Source organism: Leopardus geoffroyi, chromosome A2 (genome assembly GCF_018350155.1).
Source record: "Leopardus geoffroyi isolate Oge1 chromosome A2, O.geoffroyi_Oge1_pat1.0, whole genome shotgun sequence".
Taxonomy (NCBI): Eukaryota; Metazoa; Chordata; class Mammalia; order Carnivora; family Felidae; genus Leopardus; species Leopardus geoffroyi.
In genome coordinates, this window is record NC_059331.1 from 139017402 (window position 1) to 139038738 (window position 21337).

Genomic DNA, 21337 nt, shown 5'->3' on the forward strand with positions numbered 1-21337 from the left:
TCACTATGGAGAATGTGAGAGAGAATTGAGCAGTGAAGAGCATAGCGGGATGGTCTAGGAGCCCTGAAGACGGAACTGGTTTTGCCAACCAGAATCTGTCCACTGGACACTTCTCTCCAGCAGCTCTCAGCAACCCAGCCCGAGTTCAGGACAGGCAGGCTGCTGAGATCTTTGGGTCTCAGAGTTTCCACGGCACCCTAGTCCTCTCAGCTTACGCGGCATGTCATAATTATTGTAACTAGTTGTTTATGTCTGCTTTCCTTGATGGGCTGTCAGCTCTGTGGGGGCCAAGACTTGTCTGGCTTGTTAACCGCCATGTCCCCAACTCTTCCGTGCTTGAAGCTTTGCCATGTGAATGTGACGCAAGTCCAGTGGAGCAAGGGGATAATTTCATATTCTGGGTAGGGAGTTGTTGGAGTGTTGGACCAGGGTATCCAGGCTGCACAGAAAGAAGGTAAAAAAGAGGCAAGTAGAAAGTTGGCATGAGCGAGAAAGACTAGTGTTGAAGATCTGATATGTTGAGAATAAATGAGATGGAAATACTTGAATGTGATCAGAGAATGGAATATCTCATTTTATACGTTCAGAGGTGGGGGTGTTTGGGGACCATAAAGTCCAAGATTATGGCCATTCGAGCGGCCACTGTAGTAAAGTGGAGGAGACAGGCATTAGGGATGAAGAAGTCATAGATATTTCACGGCTTGAGATGCAAATATCAAAGCTTCCACTGAGAAGTTTCTAGTGGATATTTTCACCTCATAGTAAAATAATTAAAAGGCATGCATGTGTTTACAAACAATGAACTCATATATAGCATTCATGCATTCATTCATTTCATCATTCATCCATCCATTCCCTTTTACTGGAAACTGGTAGTAAGCTGTATGTGCAATGGTTAAAAGAAGACACATTTAGGCTTTCAGGAAACATGAAAATTTGTATAAAGGTCAGACACTAAACAAGTAATAATATGTTACTATAAATTGTGAAGCGTGCCAAAGGGAAAGATAGATTGAGAGATAGGTGATGATGGGTTTTGGGAATAGCTGTTTAAGTAGGTGCCATTTTATCAAAGCTATATTGAGGATACACCTTTTTATACTGAAGTCTTATTGCTTTTGTTTCTCTGTCATTGTTTAAAACTTACATAGAGGCACAGATGAGCAAACTTGCTTTTCACTGGATGTTCTTGGGATAGTCAGTAACCCCAAGGCACAGTTTGCCAGTGTAGTCAGAAGGCCCTCAGTATCATGGAGTAGGTCTGAGAATTGTGTGTTTACTCCATGATGGGCTTGAGATTCAGTTGAATCAGTTGTGAGATAAAGGCAGACTTAACTAAACGTTCATTTATGGAGGAAATTTCTCATGAGGCTCTGTTTGCATATCCAGGAAACCTGTGGTTCCTACACTGTCCTGCAATTATAAATAATTTCTAAGTAGAAAATGTAGAGGACCTGCATCCAAGAAACTCAGTTTTATCTCTTGAATTCTCTAAAATAAGTATAAATTTCACCAATGAGTAAAAAAATCCCTATTTTATTCTTATAGTGGAAAAATTAAAGCATAATTCACTATGATAGATTCTGCAATATTTCTAAAATGTCAAAGATCGAGACCAGCAAGGCAATTTTACTTTTAGTTATATACAACACACATCCAAGGTCTACTATATGATTTGTATTAGAGCATCAAAAGGTGTCATAAATACATGGCTACTTTAATAAATCTAGAAAAAAAAATCTGTCGTGGAAAAAAACAAGTTTTATTTTTCATCCTTTCTATATTTTAAAGAGCTGCATTTCTTGCTTTTTGTGGTAAGTCCTGGTGAAGATTTTTTAATACTATAAGTAACTGAGAAACATCGTACTTTAATAATACAGCTCTTTATTTGATTTTTTTTTGCATTACTTTGCTCAAACATTTAATTCTATTTTTGTCATTCTTGCTCCTATTTGAAATTCTGCTGAAATAAATTTCTTAATACAAATGTTCACCACTTTTATATTCCCAATCTTCCATGGTAGTATTTATAACCCAGACTTTTACATATTGAAGAAAAAGATGTTTGTATTCATTCATTCAAAGAATATTTATTATGTGCCCATTATGTGCCCAGTAGTATTCTTAGGTAGGGGAAACAAAAGTCAACAAAATAGAAAAAATGTGGGGCGCCTGGGTGGCGCAGTCGGTTAGGCGTCCGACTTCAGCCAGGTCACGATCTCGCAGTCCGTGAGTTTGAGCCCCGCGTCAGGCTCTGGGCTGATGGCTCAGAGCCTGGAGTCTGTTTCCGATTCTGTGTCTCCCTCTCTCTCTGCCCCTCCCCCGTTCATGCTCTGTCTCTCTCTGTCCCAAAAATAAATAAATAAACGCTGAAAAAAAAAATTAAAAAAAAAAAATAGAAAAAATGTATGCTTTTATTTACCTACTTTTATGGTTTGGGGAGACAGACAGTAAACACAGTAAGTAAATAAGATCTATTTTTACATTAAAAGGTGATGAGTCATATAGAGAAAAACATACATCAAGATATATGGATGCATATAGCTTATTGCAGAAATGGTTTTTATGACAGACAAAACTGTATTAATTGAAAAGCTGATAGAATTCTTAAGGGAGTGGTGCCTGTGTGGCTCAGTTGGTTAAGTGTCTGGCTCTTGATTTCAGCTCAGGTCATGATCCCAGGGTTGTGGGATCAAGCCCTGCGTGGGGCTCTGCAACTGAGTGTGGATTCTCTCTTTCTCTCTCCCTTTGCTTCTCTCTCTCTCTCTCTCTCTCTCATTGAGAAAAGAAAGAGTTCTTAGTGGAAAAGCAGAATTAAAATATAATATTACTCAGTTTAATCATATATAGTTAACATCGTTTATTAATGAGACACTGTGTTGGATACCTTTAGATAGCAAATTCGTTTAATTCCTCCTACAACTTCATGAGGTAGGACTTGTTATTTCAACTATACGTATGAGAAAACTCTGATGTAGAGAGATAAAACAACTCTCCCCAGTGGATGAAGCAAGGCAGACTCTGCATTTAAATCCAGATTTCTGATCCCCACTCCTCTCCTGTTCATCCTCCACATTGCTGCATCTAACACTCCAGGTCATTTATTACGACACTCTGTCCTTTGCTTTATTTAAGGTGGTATAAAAGTTTCAGATGTTGAAGTTTTTCCAATAAAAATAATAAGTGTTTAGTTTTAAAATAACTTTCATGTAGTCTGGCAAAGTGATTTCTGAGGGACAGTTTTTCAGATCTTTCCAGAAGGGAGAGAGGGAAGTGACTTGGGAGCTCAGAGTGTCAGCATCCAGTAACATTCATTCTTTCCTAAGTCTTCTCAGAAGGCCTGCGAATCTCAAGTTTAGTTGTGGTAGTGGTGGCTAGGTTAAATTCTTTCACTAAAAATATATCTTCAGAATTGTAGGAGTAATCAAGAGCTCTCAGTTCCCAAAGTGCTTCTCTCGGCATTTGATAATCCTGCATTTGCTGGTGTGGTTGACATAATTGTTCACGTAGTTTTTATTTCGCATATGCAGTGTGTGCACCTGTCATTGGACCAGCTAAAAGCGTTCTTGCCCCTTGGTATTGGGCCATTTTGCTGATACAGTCTGTTATAAATATGACAAGGACAGGAGCGGTTTGTATTACAGGGTAATACAACATAATTTGACTGACAAGCTCACTTCCTATTATTCTCTGTAGTCTGAGATGTGAGCGAAAATGTCAGTCTATGCTATAAAGGTTATTATAGAATATGGCCACTTATTATACTTTATTTAAAATATATTTTTGTAAGATATACTGGCAAGAGCCACATGGCTGTGGCTTAAACTGATCCTGGTCCGGGGTGGGGGGGTGGGGTGGGGGAAGGGAGGGGTGTATCTTTCAAAATAATAATAACGTCAAGTTTGAAAATACACTCACCTCATGTGAAATCACTGCTCTACTTGAGCCAGCTGTAATAGAGAGGAGCATCCTGTGATTACGAAAGAAAATAATGTGAGAAGGGAATTCTGGGCACTCTGCATTTTGCTTGAGTGACAACGATATATTTGGAAGCATCTGTCTTCCCCTTGCACCTAGATGCATGTTTGTTTATTTTGGCCTCCTGTGGGATACTGGTTCCTTCTAACTCCTGTGGACAAAGGCTCAACTGTTTTTGGCTTCAAAGACTCCTTCTAATAAGTTTACCATGACAAACAATGATATTGGCTGGGGAATCGTGTCCCAATAGGCAGTTAAATTTTTGAGTTTAAATAGTTTCATTATCAAGAAAACACAATATTCTTTAACAAGGGAAAGTATCTAATCAATCATGTTTGCCCAAAGTACCATGCAGGGGAGGTGTGCTTAGCTAGTTTCTGTTCCTTTCTATTAAATCCACTACACAAGTATTCAAAGCTTATGTTACTGTGTGCCAGGCAGAGCTCAGATTCAGAAAGTTTTTCTGATTCTTTGTTTTTTATATTATTATTTAAAAAACACATAGATGGTCTTTCTATGTGTATAGTATACCATGCACAGTTCTAAGCCAGTCACAAACATTAACCCTTTAGTTACAGCGCCCTTAGGAGGAAGGTATTGTCCAAGGTCACACAAATAGTTCTGGCAGAACCAGGGGATTCAAACCCAGCAGTCTCTCCAGAGTTTGTGTTTTTCTGCACGTCATTGTGCTTTGTCAATCCATTTACAGATGGAGATAATTCGTATGCAGTGAAAAATAGGATATAGTTCCTGCCCTCGGAGAGTTTACAACCTAAATCTGTTTCCTCTTTCTTTCCATATGTATCTTCATACATATCTTCAAAGATCTTGATAGACCACTATGGCTCATTAATTTCATAGATATCTTCATTTATTAAACACGTCCTGTGTGTACATGCATACTGCTTGTAATGAGCTCACATCAGGGAGAGATGCACATTTCCTTTCCTAAGTGCTAATAAAAGGGTGTATTTCAATGAAAACTTTCCAAAAGAGGTGATGTTTGATTCAGAGTTAGCCAGATGGACAAATGGAGAGAGAAAAAGGAATTTAAGTAGAAGACACAGGTATGCGTATGAAGGAACAGGGTGGGATCAGGAATGGAAATAATTAAGAGTGTGATATGAACAGAGAAGAAAGACAGGGCTTAAGTTTGAATGACCTTGTGTTCCTTGATGAAGATTTGGAGTTGATTCTATCATTAATGGGAAATAATAAAGAACTTTAAGTAGTGAAGAGGCATGTGGTACATACTTTTAGATCCATAAAGCGGACAGTTCGATTCAGAGGTGTCACTAAACGTAGTTTGGATTCCCAATTTTGTTTTTTACCTCTTCTCCCTCATCTTCCTTCTCCAATTCCTTCGTCTCCTCTTCTTCAGTCTCTCCCAGGTTTTTCTCAAACCCCCATCCAATCTCACTGCTCCTTCCGGTAACAAAAAAATGTCTACTTTATCCAGTTTTAATCTCAGGTTTTCAGGAAAATACCCAATGTCTACAATTACACCTTATAATGAACTCAAATATCAGCATTCTTTCCACTTTGTCAATTGGAAAATTCCCTTTTGTTAATGGAATTTCAAACACTGTCGTGAGAAAGAGGAATATTTATGTGGGTGATCAATAAACTATGGAAGGAAGAACCTGAAATTATGATGCTCTGGATCTTGGGCAGAGACCCAGCCTGCCACCCTGAGATGCATTCCAATTGCGCTGTGTTCTGATTGAGAGGAGAAGCAGCACTGTGTATCTCCAGAGGGCTCTGAAATTGCTTCTCAGCTCTCCCCGTTCCTAACCGTGTCCTTCCAGCACAAAATCCATCCTCTCTGAGTCTGTTTCCTCTCCCATGTTTACTTAAAAAGCACTGTTAGAAGATAATGCAGCTGGAAGTATTTTATACAAGCACAATGCAGATGAAAGGCATTGCTATTAATTTATATTTTCAGCTAGAGTTGAGTTCTGTATTTCAATGCAACAGTATTCCTCCAGGACCTCTATATTTTAATGGCCTAAAATTTTCATCTCTCTGTAATAGAGAGAAAAATTCAATTCACCTTCGGTTCTTGCCTATGAGGTCACTTTTGCCCTTGCCAGCCTTTCAGAGAATTTGTCTTTCATTTCCAGAGAACAACTTGAAGGGTAACTTTCTGAATGGCCCTTGATTTGCATTAATGATGTCCTTCAAGGCAAAGTGTGCTACTTTTTCCTCTTGAATTTTTATGCCTCCTTTCTTTCTTTTTCTTCTTCTTCTTCTTTTTTTTTTTTAGATCGAGAAATCGATAAAGATACACTTTGGGAGCCATGACAGAAGGGCCGTCCTCTACAGGCCTCCTTCCTACAGGAAAATGGAGTTTCAGCTCCATCAGCACGTCCTCACTCAGCATCGCTACTCGGTCGTCATCGCTGAAGAAAGGCTTGGTGCTGGTCTTGGGCCGGGGCTGCTAGAAAAAGGTCAGAATAAGAAGTAAATGCCATAGCTGCTTGACATACAATGCTAAACAATTTTTAGAATGTGCTGCTATCTCCCCCTAAAGAAATTTATAAAAACAAAATTTTACCCATGATCCACTTTCTTGCATCAAAGAAAATTTGGCTCCTTTTTTACTTCCTCTCAATTTTTCTTTAGCTCTATTTCTTTATTCCTGAAATTACTTTGTTTATATTTTTGTAGCATTTTGGAGTTGCATAGTTCATATTTAAATGCTACATAAAAAATGTTTATGTTTATGAGCCTGAATACATGTTCTGCCCAGCACCAAACTGCTCCATATTTTAAGAAAATTGCCACTTCATCTGACTGCAAGTAGAATGTGCTGGAAATTGTTTTGAGAAGCCGGCTTAAATGTGATTCACAGATTGGCTCTAAAATGGGGAAAAAGTATGGATATTTATCACAGACACTATTACTAGTCAAGTACTTTTATTTCTATCATTTGAAATGAGAAATAAAAGACAAGTTTTTAAACAAGGTATTTGAAAAGAAAGTTGAGCAGATGATGAGGGTCAAAAAGGGCAATGAGAATAACAACTAGCGGTTCCTGAGCAACTAACCACGTGACAGATACACTCCACCTTGCTCTTTAAAGTGCAAACTTATGCCAATGAATGAATGAGGTTGGGGAGACCGTTAGCCACAATTACCCTTCACCAGGTTCACTTTTACCACCCTGGTAGTAAAGCTATAAGCTACCTAGCTAGCAAAGCTTTTGAAGGATAGGACCCCAAAAGATAGACTTGGGTGAAAAGAAACATCCTAAAAATGTGCAGAGTATGGGCCATTAGGACAGGTCTTCAGGAATGCCATTTGCTCATCCCTGCCCCACTGTGAGTAGTATGGAAGTCTAGAGCCTTGTGCTTCTGGAAGCAAATGAGAAAAACAAAAAGGAAGGTAAAAGCTCTGGAATGTCAAAGAGTGCTGAAACAAATCTTACAAACATCATTGCAGTTGGTTCTGTTAAGGACCAACCGAAAGTTCTGGAACATCCATAAATGATATTTGTCAGAAAAACATTTATCAATGTTAAGGAAAGATATAGAATGTATAGCCTCCTTCTCATCCCCAAAAACCTTTTAGTTACTTTTTTTAAAAAGCTTATTTATTTATTTTGAGAGAGAGAGAGAAACACACACAGAGTGTGAGCAGGGGAGGGGCAGAGAGAGAGAGAGAATCCCAAGCTGGCTCTGCACTGTCAGCGTGGGGCTCGAACTCAAGAACCTCGAACTCATGACCTGAGCCCAAACCAAGAGTCGGATGCTTAACCGACTGAGCCACCCAGGCATCCTCTACCTTCATAAAACATTTTAGCCCATCATTGACCTAGGTGATTGAATGTATAACCACCACCTATGTGCCGTGTGAAAACATCAGCCGTGATTACACAGCACTGTTGTCTGAAATGCCTGTTTCTCGACCTCCTTGGTACCGCTACTGACTGAGTATGTGGACGACCTGGATTCTCTGTGCATTTCAACTTCAATTCAGTTTCAATTTTCAATTTCATCCGTTTGCAATTTAGAAAGAGTATGTCTGCTCTCTCCCTTAATGTCTGGGTCAGTTTTACAAGAAAAGGGAGAATGACTTTGAGGCTTCCAAATATCAAGAAAGTGCAAAGACAGACAGCCTGAAGGCAATGAAATCTGGCAGCCAGAGGGGCTGGTAGGCCCAGCATAAGATAAGGAGATGGTGTCACCAGAATTTGTCAGTGTAAATACTGATTTGGCTCTCTTATTCCACCTTCCCTCCTCGTTTACAACATCCTTTTCCTCATTCTTTCTTGGTTTCTTCTTCTCGGTGTAATAAGATATTATTCCTGGATAAGGCCTCAGTTTCATGAGTATGGAAAACTGATTTTTGGTTTTTCACTTGATTTTGTAGTTTTCACTGTGAGAGCAGCATCAAATACCTAGAAATTAAAAAAAAAAAAAAAGTTCTGTGACCATGATCTAACATTTCCTTGATTTTCTAACATATAGGAAACAGAATCACTTTTTTATTGAAGCTTATTTTCCATGGCCACAAATTTAAGCTGTAGATAATGTTTGAATTGGGGTACTCATTACAAATATATTTTCTAAAGATTTGATTCTTACAAAATCCATTTCTCTTTAGTTTCGCATATTCCCCTAATGCTTCTTTGCCTATATGTACAGCAGCAGAAAGTATGATGTTATACTGGCACATTTAAACTTCCTTTCTCCATGCCGAGCATCTTGGAGGGAGTGGGGGCAATTCAGAATGATCCGGAGACATACCCCACCTATCTTTCACTTCATCGTTGCAGTTTCTGCTCTTTGCTAAACTGAAATTTGAAAGTATTACATCCAAAATAAATCAGGTACTACCACAAATGTTACTAAGTGCCCAAGTGCAGATTTGACATGTTTATAAAATACATTCTTGGTTGTAGGAAAATAAATACAAAATAAATTTTCCCCTGTCTACCTATCCATTTTACCTGCCTTTCTCTCCTCTTCTGATTTGACCCCAATCACTTCTGCTGACCTCTTTCTGTGCCATCCTTTGAAGCACAGGTGGCCTCTTTCCAGCCTGGGGCTACTTTTTTTTTTTTTTTTTTTGATGTTTATTTATTTTTATTTTTATTTATTTTTTTTTAATTTTTTTTTTTCGACGTTTATTTATTTTTGGGACAGAGAGAGACAGAGCATGAACGGGGGAGGGTCAGAGAGAGAGGGAGACACAGAATCGGAAACAGGCTCCAGGCTCTGAGCCATCAGCCCAGAGCCCAACGCGGGGCTCGAACTCACGGACCGCGAGATCGTGACCTGGCTGAAGTCGGACGCTTAACCGACTGCGCCACCCAGGCGCCCCAATGTTTATTTATTTTTAAAAGAGAGTGAGACAGAGCTGAGCAGGGGAGGGGCAGAGAGAGAGAGAGAGAGAGACAGACAGACAGACAGACGACAGACAGAATCTGAAGCAGGCTCCAGGCTCTGAGCTGTTAGCACAGAGCCGGATGCGGGGCTCAAACTAACAAACCACGAGATCATGACCAGAGCTAAAGTCAGACGCTCAACCCACTGAGCCACCCAGGAGTCCCTGGGGCTCCTTTTTTCTTTTTTAAACCTTTAAGGCCAGAAGTGGATAAAAATTAGCAAAAATAAAAGGGTCTTACCTAGGCAACATTCCACTATTAAGTATAATCTGTTTTTGTAGAGTAATATTTGGGTTTTATATTTTATTCAGTTTCCTTACTACTTAGTAAACATTTATTGAAAGGAAAAGTAAGCAATCTCAGGTTCTAAGTTACAATGTGGGCATCATGTTTTTTCCCTGGTTAATTCCATTCTAGTGACATAACAGAAGTTGGTGGCTCTATCGGGAAAGACAGGCCCTGGATATGTGACTTTAAGCAAGTTAGGTTCTTTGAGCTTTAGTTCTCTTATCTGTTAAATGCAATAATGATATTACTTCATGTTAGTATGTGGTGAGAATTTAACCACTTTGTCTGCCCCATCAGAGTTCTGGGAGGAGACAAAGTAAAGCCCAGCCAATATTTTTTATTCAGTAGTCTGGGAGTGGGGCCTAGAAATTTATATGTTAAAAACAGACACTTGTGATTCTGATATATAGTCCATTGGGGCACACCATCCTAAGGGATATACTGTTGGCTCAAAAAATAACAATCTTTAGAGTTAGTTTTGGGAATAAAACAATGCAAAAGTCTGTTTGTTATAATGCCATTGTACTACTTAAGTTTTAACTATGGCCCCCCTCGGTGGCTCAGTCAGTTCAGTGTCTGACTTCTGCTCAGGTCATGATCTCGTGGCTAAGGCGTTCAAGCCCCATGTCGGGCTCTGTGCTAACAGCTCAGAGCCTGGAGCCTGCTGTAGACTCTGCCTCCCTCTCTCTCTGCCCCTCCCCAATTTGTGCTCTCTCTGTCTCTCTCGAAAATAAATAAACACATTTAAAAAATTTAAGTTTTAACTATATAGGTGTTTACAAACATTTCATCTTTAAGCTGATTTTGAAACAGTAAGAGGACAATTGTCTTTACAGGTTTAAACCTACAAAACTTAGCAGCATGTAAAACATATACTTTATGGTCCTTCAGTCCTTGCTTTGGAAAAATATATCTTATGTCCCTGTGTTTATAAGAGCATATAATTCTCCAAAGGAAAAGATAGAAGCACCAAGCAATTATTGCCCTTCCTAGTATCTAGGTACTATTTAGTAAACCAGTGATTTAGTACATGGAATAGTATAGTAGCCTAAAGAAAGTAAATGTTTTCCAAAAGTTCTTAAACTCATTGTAACGTCCAAGTAGTATGTGGTCCCTGAGACTCTGCCTCAGTAGGTTGTATCACTGGATCAGAATTATTTCTGTGTACTTGAAGAGTAGTGCATATTTAGCAGTTTTCTGTTCACTTCTGAATATACTTTGCACTTCTAAATTAGACATATTATATAGTCACATGCAAAACAAATGCCAACTGCTGTCAAAGCTGCGGAATTGGTTACTCTTATGGTTTCACATTGTTCTTGTTTTTGTAACTTGGGTGTTTTACGTGGAATGTTTTTTTGAAGAAATACAGAAAGTGCAAGACCACATTGATTTTCTTTCCAGGGGTTGGCAAACTATGGCCCACCGGCCAAATCTGGCCCAACGCTTGTTTTGCAAACAAAGCTTTATTGGAACACAGCCACACATTTGTTTTCATACTATCTTTGGCTGCTTTGTTCTGCAATGGCAGAGTTGAGTAGTTGCAACCGTGACTATATGGCTCTTAACACCTAAAACATTTATTGGGCCCTAACAGAAAAAGTTTGCTGACCTATGTATTTAGACTAATTCTATGTAACTTGATCCCCTACCAAGCTGATGGTTAAACTTTAGGACTCAGATGGTTTAGTTTTTTAACTTATACCAAACCTCATTCAAAAAGGATTTGATGGTTTACACTAGAACATATAATAATGAAATTACTAAAATGGAAATATAAAATTAGGGCTCAAACTGGATATTTCTCTTAGTTACCATAATTTAAGCTTAATTTTGGCTTGAGCCAAAAGCAACAAGGGAAAGAATAGAAATTTTACACTCAGAAAGAAGGGAACACTATGTTCCTTCCCCTAACCTTCCACATGCCCAAGTAGTATATTTAAAATAAGTTTTTTGAAGGAATTATTATGTAGACAACCCTAAGTTATATAATGGGTCAATAGCCAGAGCAACATTTGTATTGCAAATGAAGTGGATGTCATATCTTGGTTCAGATAGCAAACTTCTAACACAAGCTGAGAGTATAACATTAACAGCATGATGTAGTGAAGGCATTTCTAAGAAGGGCTAGAGTTAATACTATGATGGTGTTTATTGATATTTGTATTGATATTAAACTTGATAGAGTATGTTCTGGAGAATGGTATTTTAAATAATGTTGCTTCACAGCCTCCCCCAACCCCACCATAAGGATACTGTAATTTATCCAACTGTGTTCTTGAGAAGCACTATTAAAAGATATAGTTAATAGAGCGAAAGATACAGATCACTACTTAATGTTGTGGAAAATATATTAGAAAAGAAAAAGCCTATTTCCTTTCCTGTTTGTAATTTAATAGTTTTCCATCCTCCTATATTTTTATTTATATTCACTTGCACCCGTAAAAATGTCCAACACATCCATGTACCATTTGAAATTTAGTTGGATTTTGAAGGTTTCTTTTATAAGGGCTACTTGCCAGAAGCTGTTTCTGAGATTTGTATGGAAAAGAAACATCTGCTGCAGACAAATCTTAACTTTTGTGATGGAAAGCATATTTCAAGTTTTCTTTAGTTTATTTATATTCAAAAGATGCTATAAGGAAGTTGAGATTTAAATTACCCGTAAGTAGGAAGGGCTTAACCGCAATAATTGCTTTCTTGGAGAGGTTGTAGACTGTGGTAATTAAAAAGAATAAGCTTTGGAGTAAGATCAAACCTGGGTTGAGTTCTAGTATTTCCTTTAATGGTTATACAACCTTGGACAAGTTACTTAACCTCTGAAAGCTCTATTTTTCCCTTTGGGATTTGATTGTTTTGGATTGTTCTGTGAATGCCATGTTACAGGCACTCCAGAAATGGGAGCTAATATTGTTATTACTGTCAAGAACTAACTAACAGAAAGGAGATTATGGAGATTCCTTTCTCGGGAGATACATTTATATGAAGAATATAGGGGCGCTGCTGCTGGATATTTTGTGATAAATGAACTTAATAGGTGTTTTCAAGGCCCTCTTTATCAACTTACATGTTCCCATTGAAAGGTCTGGGCTGTAAATGCTCCTGAAATTCCAACACAGTCTCCTGGATCATTCCCTTGGAACAGACCCCTCATTAAAAATAATAATAATAATCTGTAAGTTTCTTGAAGTCAGGGACCATATCTATTCCACTCATCCCTTAAAAACATGCTCTCCATCCAGAGGCACAAAATAAATATGTATCAAATACAGTTGAATACGTGAACAAATGAAGAACAGTGTACCAGTATTTGAGCTCCTTAAATGGTCAACTACTTCAGAGAATTCACATTAAAACTTAATTGATAAACCTTTTATTTTTACATAACTTTACAGGAACATTGATACTCTACCCATGCTCAAATCTGTTCTTATATAAAAATAATTCATCCACAAATATGGTAAGTAAATAGGGCTGATACTACCTGTTGAGGGTTTTAAGTGCTTGTGTCCATTTTTCAGAATTCTTCTCTTCTTTTGCTTTTAAGACTCCTCTGTCACTTTGACCAGTGCTACTGCCTGTTGGTTCTGGAGGAGGATGGATGAGTTTAGTTCTAAACATATGCAGTCTCAGGTGCTGTGAGCTTTTCTATAAATGTATTTAGCAGTAACTGAAGAAAGTAGAGAGGCCAGGGCAGGAGATGAAGATTTGTGAGTTACTTGCTGAGAGGTGATGATTGATTCACCGGAAGTTTACTATTCCACAAAACAATGAAACACGAAATGTTACCTAACAAATATTCTCCAATAAAGGACATGTAAAAGTAAGCATACAGCTTTTGCGGCTTATGAACAGAGAAAGCATCAAGGGTCAGAACCCCCATCTTGTCATTTAGGTCCTGTTCGTCATCTACATTATGCTCTCTACTTCTTTGCTGAGCATAGTGTAAAATATTCCTGCTTGTGCTCTTCCAATCCTCTGCTTTGCAAAAATATATATTTATAATATACACCTTCCCTACAGAAACAAAATCACCATCACATTATTCTCTTTCATATTATCCAGGTCCTATTTAGTAAATCAGTGTTTTAGTTCATAGAATGGAGCAGTGGCCTAAGAGAGAATAAATATTTTCCAAAAGTTTTTAACTTGCTCCCGGGATAGAGTCTAAGTAATATATGGTCCAAGAGACTCTGACATGCAGTATATTTTATCATTGGGTGAGAATTATTTATGTGTACTTGAAGAGGGCATATTTCTCCAGTCGCCGCCGAAACCAGATCTGCAACAGCCACAAGAAAATAGATGGTTCCAATTGCAAAGAATGTTTCTGGGAGGCCCTGCAAGTAGTTGGACCAATATTTTTGTTTCCCCACTGTTTAACGGGACACTTGGGTACAAGATTTATTTGTAGCAACCCTAGAAGACATAACCAGGACCCATTTAAGGATGAACGTTTTATCAGTCAGAGTTACCCAGCAGGGGATCTGCCCATCTCAGAACACAGGAAGTGTTGTGGGAACAGAGTCAAGTCAGGGGTGCTGCCCAGCGGTTGTTTTATTCCTCAGGAGAATGAGGAAAATCACCACCCAAGTCTTTTTCAGATCGTCTCTATAACATTCATGACCATGGAATGAGAGAAAGTAAGACACGATTTTAAACCTCATCATTCTAGGGATTCTTTCTCTTGAGTCTTTTTAGTCTCACGTCCAAGGGCAGAAGAGAGGAATGGTAAGCAAAGGAGTGGAGAAACATTGGTCTGGAGGCAAAGTGGGAGGTGATCCCCTTTGGCTAGTAGTGCATGTCGATAGCAGATGCTTCCACTGATCATTTAAAACTCAAGAGCCTAATGAAGTCTCTTCTTCTCCTTCCTTCCTGTCGCCAGCCTGAAACCAGCACCCCTGCTGCTTTCCTGAGTTTAATATGCTATATGAACATTTAGCAAGAAGACGAAAGAGTAAAGGTCACATTTAAAAGGCAGAGTGTGTTTTGCCTTGTCAGTATTTCACCTAGAACACCTTTGACATATGTTTTTTATTATGCAAGTAATAGGTTTTGGACGATATCAGAAGTGCTTCTGTGCCTTTCGTTAATCAAACTGGGGAAAAAAAGGAAATTGAATCAAAGAAACTTACAGGTCTGCACCATTCAATTTTATTGTATTATGACACGCAGTAATTGTGTGTTCAGGTTTATTGTTATTTTCCTCAGTGCTTATAGAAGTACTGATGTATTTATGACCAAACAGAATTTGTTCTTTAATTGGCACACTAGAGCTCGAGGAATGTTTATTTAACCCTAACTCAGTTGAGTTGTTTATACTACAGAGACCTGAGTTGAATTTACTTTACTTTTTGAAAAAAGCTTTCTTATTTATAAAAGTTGAGCTTCAAGTGACCTCTCCATTCTAATGTTTCCTTTACCCTCCACTGTGCAAAGAGAACAAAAAGCCAGTGTCTCATTTTTACTCCAAAGAAATGAAACTACTTCCTTAAGTGGGTTGGTTCTTACCATTGAAAATGGTAACCAGATGTTTACTGAAATCCCCAACATTTCTCCTTCAAGCCTAGCTTCCTTCTAATCGTTTGATCTTTTTAAGTTTCATAGAAACCAGATTGGGTATTTAAATTTTCCAAAGCTGGGAAATGTTTAATAGAGCTTTGAAGATACTTTTTCTGAACTGTTTTCCTTAAATGCACTTTCTGCTACTTTTATTTTTTAAAAAAGGGACAGCGTTAACATTTTTTTTTTGCAATGCTATTGATTTTATTTAACCATATTGCAAATGACATACTGTACTATTATTTGGTTTAGTGTGAAGGACAAAAATCCTTGCAGTTTTTTGCCCCTGGCAAATACATATGCTTGCTTTATATAGAATAACAGAAACCTACATTTCACCTGGTTTTGCCTCAGTTACAAAATTAATAGCCCAATTCAGTGGCCAGTTAAAATACTGAACTCATTTCAGACACTAGGTAACATGGATTCCTACTGATCTTTTTAGATCAGGGTTTCTCAAACTTGGCTGTCCATTCAAATTCTGTGAGGAGCCTTAAACTCCCATTTGTTTAGCCCCAGATCTTCTGATTGAATGGATCTAGAGTTCTGGCCTGGATATCACGAGTTTAAAATCTCTAGGTGATTCCAAAGTACAGGTAAATTTGGGAACTTTGGTTGATGTGCTGTGTTGTTTTCATCTCAAATTTTTATAAATACAGTTGGCTCTTAACACAGATTTGAACCATGCAGGTCCATTTATATTTGGATTTCTTACAGTATAGTCCTATAAATGTATTTGCTCTTCCTTGTGAATTTCTTTCTTTTTTTTTTTAATGTTTTATTTATTTTTGGGAGAGAGAGTGTGAGCAGGGGAGGGGCAGAGAGCGAGGGAGACAGAGGATCTGAAGCAGGCTCCAGGCTCTCAGCTGTCATGACAGAGCCTGATGCAGGGCTCAAACTCATGAACTGTGAAATCATGACCAGAGGCGAAGTCGGACACAACCCACTGAGCCACCCAGGCTCCCCTTCCTTATGATTTTCTTAATAACATTTCTTTTCTGTATCTTACTTTATTGTAATAATACAGCATATGATACATGTAACATACAAAATGTATGTTAGTCAACTATTCATGTTATTGGTAAGGCTTTCAGTCAACAGTGGGCTATTAGTGGTTAAGTTTTAAGGAAGTTGAAAGTTATACACAGATTTACTATCCTGCAGGGCTTGGTACCCCCTAACCCCCATACTATTCAAGGGTCAGCTGTAATTTATTTCAGGTCATTGTTTTTTTTCATACTCTTTAGAATTAAAGACTTTTTTTTTTAGACATTAGACATTTTATTTGGTTTTGCTATAGACTAAACTATGCTTTGAATGACAGATCTAATTTGTAAAAACAAATAATATTCATATTATATTTAGATTAAGGAAAGACTCCAGGAAAGAAAAGCAAACTGTTTCATATGGGACTTTTCAAGTGACAGAGCATGTGGATAAACTACAAGGGAGTTTGGGGACTCCAGATATAATGTGTTTACTATGCTAGTGTATTATCACATTTAGATGCTTGAAATATTTTAGACATTTTCCTCAATTTGGGAGGAGTTTGGAAGCATCTAACCACGGTTTCAAGACTGCCTCTTCACTTTTGCATAACTTTTGCTTTCTGCTCTCCATTTTATAATTATTGTAAACCTCCCCACTTTCTTTTGAGACTTGATTTTCCCTCTGGAGAATTAATTAGCTAATTAATTATTATTAATCAGTATTTCCCTCTAGATATCCTCTGTTATTTTTCATCTTCTTTTTAGCTAAAGTTGCTTCTTCCTAACATTATCTCTTTGTGGATGTGGATGTCCAGACTACAGTTTGGGAGATGAAGACTTAAGAAAAAGTCAGTATTTTTTTCTTCATAATCTCTCTCTAATTAACCCTCAATAATAATAATATGACTCCCCTCTCCCTTAAAGTTGTTTTCTTTTCCAGAATTTACCAGGAAACTCTTTTTTTTTTTTTTTTTTTTTTTTTTTTTTTTTTTTTTTTTTTACAAAATACAGCCACTGTTTTGTTTTTGCATTGTTTTTGGTATAAGAGCAGATTTGATCATGAGTAGAATATTGGTATTCTTCAGGAGTTATGTAAATATTTTAAGAACTGAAATTAAGCTTTAATGTGAATTCACTGAGGTAATTACTCAATTTCCTTGATCTTACCTATCAGTGTTTCCCAACCTTGGTGAAATGTGTGAACCAGTGGAATAGATACTTGTCCTAGAATTGAGTGGGTTCCACAGGGTCTGGAATTTTCTTATGAACTCTTTTCTCCCTTAACTTCCTTAGTGCTGCCCTCTCCTGCTTCTCCAACCTTTCTGACGCTGCTTCTTTATGACCTTCCTCCAAATTTGGGCTTTCTCCGAGACATTTACCCCAGTCATCATTTTCCCTCCTATCTTGACATTTCCTCAAGATATTTTTCTACTCTGCAGATTCAATAATCTCCTCTGGGGAACAGATTGGTGGCAGCCAGAGGTGGTGGTGGGAGGACTGGGCAAAATGGGTGAAGGTGGCCAAAAGGTACACACTTCCATTGAGAAGTAAGTTCTAGGGACATCACGTACAGCACAGTGACTACAGTTAATTACACTGAATTTTATATTTGAAAGTTGCTGCAAAAATAAATGGTCAGAGTTCTTGTCACACACACACACACACACACACACACACACACACACATACACAAATTTGTAACCATGTGGTGATGCATGTTAAGTAGACTTATTGTGATGGACATTTTGCAATATACACATATTGAATCATGTTGTGTGCCTGAATCTAATATAATGTTATCTGCAATTATATCTCACTAAAAAACATCTCTGGAGATATGATGTTTGAATAATGTTGAATCCTAATGTGTTTTGTGTAGGCAGGATTTTTAGAGTCTTGATTGTCAAGTACCTGATAGATGTTTTGGCTTGTGTGTGTCACTGCGTCAGCATATAGCAAACTGCACCGATTACCTCCCACGCCTGCAACATCTGTGGTTATGCCTGCCGTGTTTCTCTTGTTGGTACCGCACTCGCTCAGTCTCTCAGGTGCTAAAGCTCATCGTCAGGTTCTCCCTCTCCTTCAGCTGCGACACACGTTGGACACCAAGTCCTCCTCTGTGCCGTGGCTCCACGTTCCACACCTCTCATTCTATCACAGCAACTATTAAATACTCTCCCAGCTGCTGGTCTGTGCTTTCTACACCCCCATCATAACTGCCAGTTTAATATTTCACAAACATAGCTCTGATCACATCACTTCCCTGTGCAGAAGTCTTCAGTGATGTCTCATTTCCTCCTAATCAGAAGATATGTTTCTTGGTGTGGCATTCAAAGCTTCCCAGGCCATGGTATCAGATACCTCCCCAGTCCTGTTGTAGTGTGATTCTCAAGGCTGTCCTCACACTCAAATTATTCAGGGAACTTAACAATTTAAAAAGTCGGTGCCGAGGCCTCACTTCTGAAAATTATATCAGAATTTTAGGGGAGCAGAATGAACTCGGGCATTACTATTTTTTTTACAGAGCTCCCAGGGATGGTCATGTGTGGGCTTCCTGGTATTGGCCTACTAATCTTTGCCTGATGGTGCTCAAAGCTTTGTGATTTGCATTGCTACTGAGGTTTTTGGCTCCTAGAATTCCTTCCTGTCTGCCATTTCTTAGAATTCAAATCAATCTGTAAGTTGACCCATAAATAACCCTCAAAGTAGAAATGTTAAACAAATTATCTGAGACCTCACCACACATTATTCACATATCTCTGATGCCTAGAGTATGTTCTGTGTTACATTTTTAAATCTTATGTGTTCATCTCATCTCCCCTTCTATATTATAAACTTCTTGTAAAGCAGGGAATGTTTTATTTGTCTATTTATACTCTATTCTGCGTAGGACAGTGTCTTGCAGGTACCTAGTAGATACACTATTAAATGAATAAGCAATTGAAGAAATAGACCTGCAAATATACTAATAAAATAGCTGAATCTTTCCTTTGCATATTCAAGCACGATTCGCTTCTTAGAAAAGTAGGGGAAAAATACTTAGTATGATAGGAGATAGCTGTGTGGTAGAGCAAAATAAATGTGCTCCAGGCCATGTCTGAGCAAAACCAACTGAAAAACAGAACTCACATACCTGCCGTTCTTCGTGAAGAGTCTCTGTAATCTCGTTTCAGAGTTGCTCAAGCCAGTGCCCTCTCTGCTTTCAAAGAAACAATTCCACCAAGTTAATAATAACCTTTTAATAGTAATGATAATAACTCTTTTCAGCTCTTTCTCTAAGGACAAATACGAAAGGCATATGTGAATCTCATCATCTATGCAACAAAATAGTCTATTTAGAGCGGGGTATCTTCTGGAATTTAAAACATCTTGTTAGCATTCCACCTCATTTTCAGAGTGACCACACAAGTGATTAAGGGCTATAAAGGGCAGAAGCGACTCGCAGGGGGCCCTGCTTCTCTAATAGCGAGCTCTCTATTTTGTACTTGTGGGTAAAGGGAATCCCTGTCTGAGTGGTTGCTTAAAGAACATGGTTTTGGCAAAGCTCCAGGGTAGTAGCTACTGTTTGCTGGGCCCATGATTCTTAAACTTAATATGCATCAGAATTGTCTGGAAGGCTTGTTAAATCACAGACTGCTGAACCGTACTCCCAGGAGATCCGATCCAGTAACAATGGTTAAGATAAAGATAACAAGTTCTCAGGGAATGCTAATCTACTGATCCTGGAGCATGTGTTGAGAACTAGCTTGCTGATACTTCTTTATTACAGTTTTTCAGTGTTTCTTCCAGAAGCACAAAGAAGTTCTGCCTGTTTGCTATTTAAGTAGTTAAGTGGCCAAACGATTCCCAATTCCCCATTTGCCTTGGCAGGACTCTGAACCAGTCACCCACTTGGGTGGGAAGCCCTGCTCCTTAATTCAAACAGATGCTAAACCCGTCAATTAAAAGTTGGCATGCAAAGCTGTGGTATGTGCTATCTTCATTCTTTAGAGTCTAAGGCCCGGGATCCATTTGAAAGTGAGAGCAACAAGCCACTGAATTTCAAACTGTCTTTGGGCATCTTGGGCTTGCTTGCGTATAGTGGGATCAAGGTAAAAATATGGACATACGATTTACCCTAAATCGTAATTATATGCCCCCGAGAAGCAGCAAGATGGTACTATGGAAGGGAGGACGACTACTTTGGATTGCACTGTCTGTATGAAGCCGTGACTAAGTTACCTAATTTCTTTGGACGCCTTTCATTTTACAGAAGATGAAGATTTTTTGACTAGATAATCTTTCAGATCTACTCCAATTGCAAAATACAGAAAAAGTACAATAAGGAACGGAGGAGATTAGCTACAGTGCCACCAACAAAGACAGCTAATGTTGGACATGTTTCTTTACAAGTATTGTATACATTTTATGCACTTTCCTAGCTTGCTTTTTTAGCATACTATTTATCAGAAACACATGCCATAAAAACTTTGTAAACATTATTTCAATGGCTACATAAAATTATATTATATGGATGTATTTAATATTTACTTACTATGATTTCCTTAATCTTTTCCACATTGTTAAATATTTCTGATATTGCCAATATTTGGCTATTGTAAATAATTCTTGTATATAAATTCTTGTATATAAATCTTTGTCTGCATTTCTGATTCTTTCTTTAAATTTCTAAAAGTAAAATTACTGGAATGAAGAATGAGGGCCCACCTTGAAGCTCTTCATTCACGCTGTCAAAATTCTGCCTGAAAAAGTTAAAGCATTCCCCGTTAGACGTGCAAAAAATTTCCCATCTCACCAAACCTCACCAGTATCAAAACTCTGTCATTTTAATAAGTGATCTGATTTTCAGAATGAGAACTTTATCATTGTTCTATGGAAGTATGGCATGGAAATCCAAATTCACAGCTGTAGCGTAAAACAGATTGTTTCTGGTTGGAAATTGGTACTTGCATCATAGTAAGAATGCCGGGAAGGCCAGAAAGGCTGGCACATTCCATGGTAATCTGAAGACTCATCCAGATAGCCAACATATGAGGAATAATGAGTGTTTGCATTTCCATTGGTTTGTTTGCTGAAGGATTTCTATTCATTATGTCCATTTGTTTGAGAAATAGCATATTAAAGTTTA

General features: G+C 38.1%; 1 protein-coding gene and 1 long non-coding RNA gene across 8 annotated transcripts in view; both read left to right on the top strand.

The window, feature by feature from the left end:
* CPED1 (cadherin like and PC-esterase domain containing 1) overlaps window positions 1-21337 on the top strand; it is a 282494-nt gene that overhangs the window by 21220 nt on the left and 239937 nt on the right. For 6 of the 7 annotated variants that reach the window (XM_045495428.1, XM_045495426.1, XM_045495430.1 and 3 more), the window contains exon 2: window positions 6245-6428. The exons of the other annotated variant lie outside the window; for it this stretch is intronic. In XM_045495428.1, the coding sequence (XP_045351384.1) occupies window positions 6245-6428 (184 nt within the window). The remainder of the gene's footprint in view (window positions 1-6244; window positions 6429-21337) is intronic. 7 annotated transcript variants of the gene reach the window in all.
* Window positions 9260-20732, top strand: LOC123606766. The gene is made up of 2 exons (XR_006716492.1): window positions 9260-9309; window positions 20241-20732. It is a non-coding gene; the product is annotated as an uncharacterized LOC123606766 (long non-coding RNA).